The sequence below is a fragment of the Gavialis gangeticus genome, unplaced genomic scaffold (assembly GCF_001723915.1).
Source record: "Gavialis gangeticus isolate Ggan-Ray unplaced genomic scaffold, GavGan_comp1, whole genome shotgun sequence".
In the NCBI taxonomy this organism is placed as follows: domain Eukaryota; kingdom Metazoa; phylum Chordata; order Crocodylia; family Gavialidae; genus Gavialis; species Gavialis gangeticus.
This window is the reverse complement of record NW_017729007.1, coordinates 3,642,258-3,642,722: the sequence shown is the minus strand read 5'-3', so window position 1 is coordinate 3,642,722 and position 465 is coordinate 3,642,258. Positions and strand designations below refer to the sequence as shown.

Here is a 465-nt window from a genome sequence, read left to right as displayed (position 1 = left end):
CTGTGCCCGGCCCGGGGGCTCCTGCCCCTCCGCCCGGGCGCCTTGGGGGGCCGGTCGCTCCCTGCCCCGTTGACCGCGGGCGCTCGTCCTCTCTCCCCTGTAGAGCCCGGGCCGCGGCGGGAGGATGTGCTGAGGATGGGGCTGTGCCCCGCGGGGGCTGACGATGGCCAGGGAGGACTCGGTGAAGTGCCTGCGCTGCCTGCTCTACGCCCTCAACCTCCTCTTCTGGGTGAGTGGTGCCACGTCGGGGTGCCGGCAGGTGCCACGTCGGGGCCGGGGCTGCAGTGCCTAGGCTGCCCCTTGCCCGGGTGTCGGTGGGGCAGAGAACCAGTGGTTATGAGGGATCACGTTATAGAGACTCACTATAAAGTGCCTCAAGGGTCCAGCCCCCGTTGTCCTAAGTAGGGCTTGAATTTCAGCGGAGCTTGGGGGGCAGAGCCTCCCTGTAAGGCTTAAAAATCATAA

General features: G+C 67.1%; 1 protein-coding gene across 3 annotated transcripts in view; it reads left to right on the top strand.

Moving 5' to 3' along the window:
• The first annotated feature begins 90 nt into the window (after positions 1-90).
• Positions 91-465, top strand: part of TSPAN12 (tetraspanin 12) — a 114,059-nt gene continuing 113,684 nt past the window's right edge. For 2 of the 3 annotated variants that reach the window (XM_019509262.1, XM_019509260.1), the window contains exon 1: positions 91-229. In XM_019509262.1, coding sequence (XP_019364807.1) covers positions 164-229 — 66 coding nt within the window. In that variant the 5' untranslated portion in view covers positions 91-163. The remainder of the gene's footprint in view (positions 230-465) is intronic. The other variant, XM_019509261.1, reaches the window with a different exon arrangement.